Source organism: Papilio polytes, unplaced genomic scaffold, assembly GCF_000836215.1.
Source record: "Papilio polytes unplaced genomic scaffold, Ppol_1.0 DF821845.1, whole genome shotgun sequence".
Lineage (NCBI taxonomy): Eukaryota > Metazoa > Arthropoda > Insecta > Lepidoptera > Papilionidae > Papilio > Papilio polytes.
The window spans coordinates 3,944,027-3,946,786 of NW_013527359.1; the positions used below are offsets into that span (position 1 = coordinate 3,944,027).

Consider the following 2,760-nt stretch of genomic DNA (forward strand, 5'->3'; position numbering starts at 1 on the left):
AATTGTAAATAGGTATGAATTTTAAAATGTACTAATGATTGTATTTATATTGGAACTGTAAGTATTGAATTTTAAATAAAATAAAGTAAACCAAGTCCTTGGATTCACCACGCCAGGGGAAGAACGACGGGGCGGCAAAAGGCCGTCCAAAAAAAAAATCAGCACTTTGATTCCTGCGCGGAGGTTGAAAATTGGGTGTCTGGTTGGTTTGCTTTAAAAGATACGTGATATCCACAAATTGCCAGAAAGGTGGTCAATATGTATAGAAAACAATTGCAAATACTTGAATGAAATGTTTTTTACTTTCCCATTAATAATTCATGTTACAAAAAACGCTCATTTCATACCGGTACACCTGTTAAGAGCTAAAAGCAAACAGTGACAACTCAGTCACAAAAAAGAAAAATGTTGACCTAAGAGGTGAATAATATAATAGTTAAAACAATATATGATTTATTCTTTTTATTTTCGCTAAAAGACAAGGAATTAACACAAGTCAGTTTATTTTGTTTTCACGAACGTTTGAGTGTCCAACGAGTCGTCCGATGACGGAAATAAGGGGCAGGAATTATTCCAAATTGGAAAGAAGTCTCCTCAAAATCAGCAATCCCAACCAGAACATTTAATTTGTGAGTTTAGTCAAGCCAGGTTTCCTACAATTTCGTTAAAGGCGTCTTTCCACTAACGTCTTTCAATGTTACGGCACTATTGACCGAGACGTGAAAAGCCAGATAAACGTGTCCAATGAAAAGGCGACAGCTCAATGGTATGACTTGTTATCCAAGTCCTAGAAACTTAAGAGTCAATTTTACAAGTCCATCGTAAAACCTGTCATATTGTATAGATCTGAGTGTTGGATTTATTGAAGTTACATATCTTTCGGTCACGCAGTATTAAACTTTTCCATTTTACAGGTTCATAGGATACTTGCGACTTACATAGTACGAAAAGAAAATCATAGAACCTACGAATCTAGCAGCGTATCCCTCATAAAACACCTTTATATAATGTGTTTTCCTATGCCTGTTATAATGCTAGGTTATTTTGGATTTCAAAGGGTAAATATATGTTTTTATATAGATCTATTATTAATTTACATTAACATAACCGCGCAATTAAACACAAATAGCTTAAGTAAATCCCGGATATATACTTATACAGATACAGGGTTATTGGTAATTAGACTTATTCCCGTTAGGAGGTAATAGAGGGGATCATTTGTGATAATTTTGACCCCTATACGCATTATCCGAAAGTTAACCATTTTCGATTAATCTTGATTTTTAGATTTTTTGAAAATAAGTCGAAATTGCAACTTTAAAAATTAAAATTAAATGAACAGTTATTATATTAAGACATTTTTAAAGTTTCGCCTCAACCCATCCTAAAATGAGGAAAATCGCAGCTATCACCTATTCTATTTCTTATTTATGGCTCTCCCTCAGCGAATTGAGCAATAGCTATCACCTAACATTAACACCCAAAATGTGTAGGACAACCGTCCTTCTTGTATGTCATGTTTTGCCCTGTTGCCAAATGCAGGTTTTCAAAGAGATTGTTAAAATAATAGTTATTTATTAAACTGTTACTGGTTCTAAATTTTATTTTGTATTTGCATTTTTGGTTTATTTACCGTTTGTCATTGTTTTTAATTACTTCTGTGGAAGTTATCAAAACCAACCGTAACTTTAGTTCGAGTACAAATATCGCCCGATTCCTTTGAAATCATGTATTTATTTCAGTGCTCTTGGAGCAAGGTCCTAGGTATTATGCATTTTTGGAAAGCTCAGAAAATGGGCATGTTTTTACAAAAATCTGCAAACCAAGTTTCATAACGGTTTTTTTCGCTTTTAAGACATTTCACTAGATAAGAATCTCGAAAAATATTGAAGTAAAATGGTTCTTTAGCTCGCATTTTTTAATTTGAACAGATAAATGATGTTTTTATATTGTAAAATAATCAGTGTTTAATGCTTTTTATAAATCCAAAGAAATAGTTTTTTCTAAATAAATTTTTGAAGTTGCAATTTCGACTTATTTCGAAAGATCTAATAATCAAGAATACTCGAAAATGGTTAACTTTTGGATAATGCATACAGAGGTCAAAATTATCACAAATGATTTCTTCTATTACCTCCTAACGGGAATACGTCTAATTACCAATAACTCCGTATATGTAGTTACCTTCCGGTAAAAGACCAGCTATTCCGGAGATTACTCGGAACAAACGAGGCTTGCGGATATACATACAGACAATAATTTAAAATTCTCGGATTTATTTAAGACGCTGTATGTATGTAATCAAATTTTGTAGAAATCCTGTTCTATGCCTCCAAAGATGCGCAATTTGCCATAACCGTCCCTTAACAGCAACACAAATGTATCACGTTCGAAAAATATGGACTTTTTACGACATAAACCTATATCGTGGCAAGATTGCTTTGGAAAAAATAAGAATATAAAATATATATAGCTATTGTTAAGTTAAAAAGCTATCTACATCTAAGCCAAATTTCATAGAGACCCGTTTGAATATAGTTTTAACAATGGTAGAGACCGCTTTAACATACGAGTATTCGCTCGCCCGGGCGCAACACCAAGACCACACAGACAACAGGGGTGAAGTGGAAGCAATGCCGGTTTTCGTCTGATGAGAGTGTGTTCGAGGTCTTATTATAGTCTCTTTTTCGTAAAAAAAAAGAATGAGAAGGGGGCATAGATTCGACGGGGGAGGGGCCGCTAAGGAAGAGGTAATCTCTT

General features: G+C 33.8%; 1 protein-coding gene across 2 annotated transcripts in view; it reads left to right on the forward strand.

Moving 5' to 3' along the window:
- LOC106107908 (anoctamin-9-like) overlaps positions 1–2,760 on the forward strand; it is a 19,467-nt gene that overhangs the window by 12,316 nt on the left and 4,391 nt on the right. For both annotated transcript variants that reach the window (XM_013288922.1, XM_013288923.1), the window contains exon 12: positions 915–1,058. In XM_013288922.1, the coding sequence (XP_013144376.1) occupies positions 915–1,058 (144 nt within the window). The remainder of the gene's footprint in view (positions 1–914; positions 1,059–2,760) is intronic.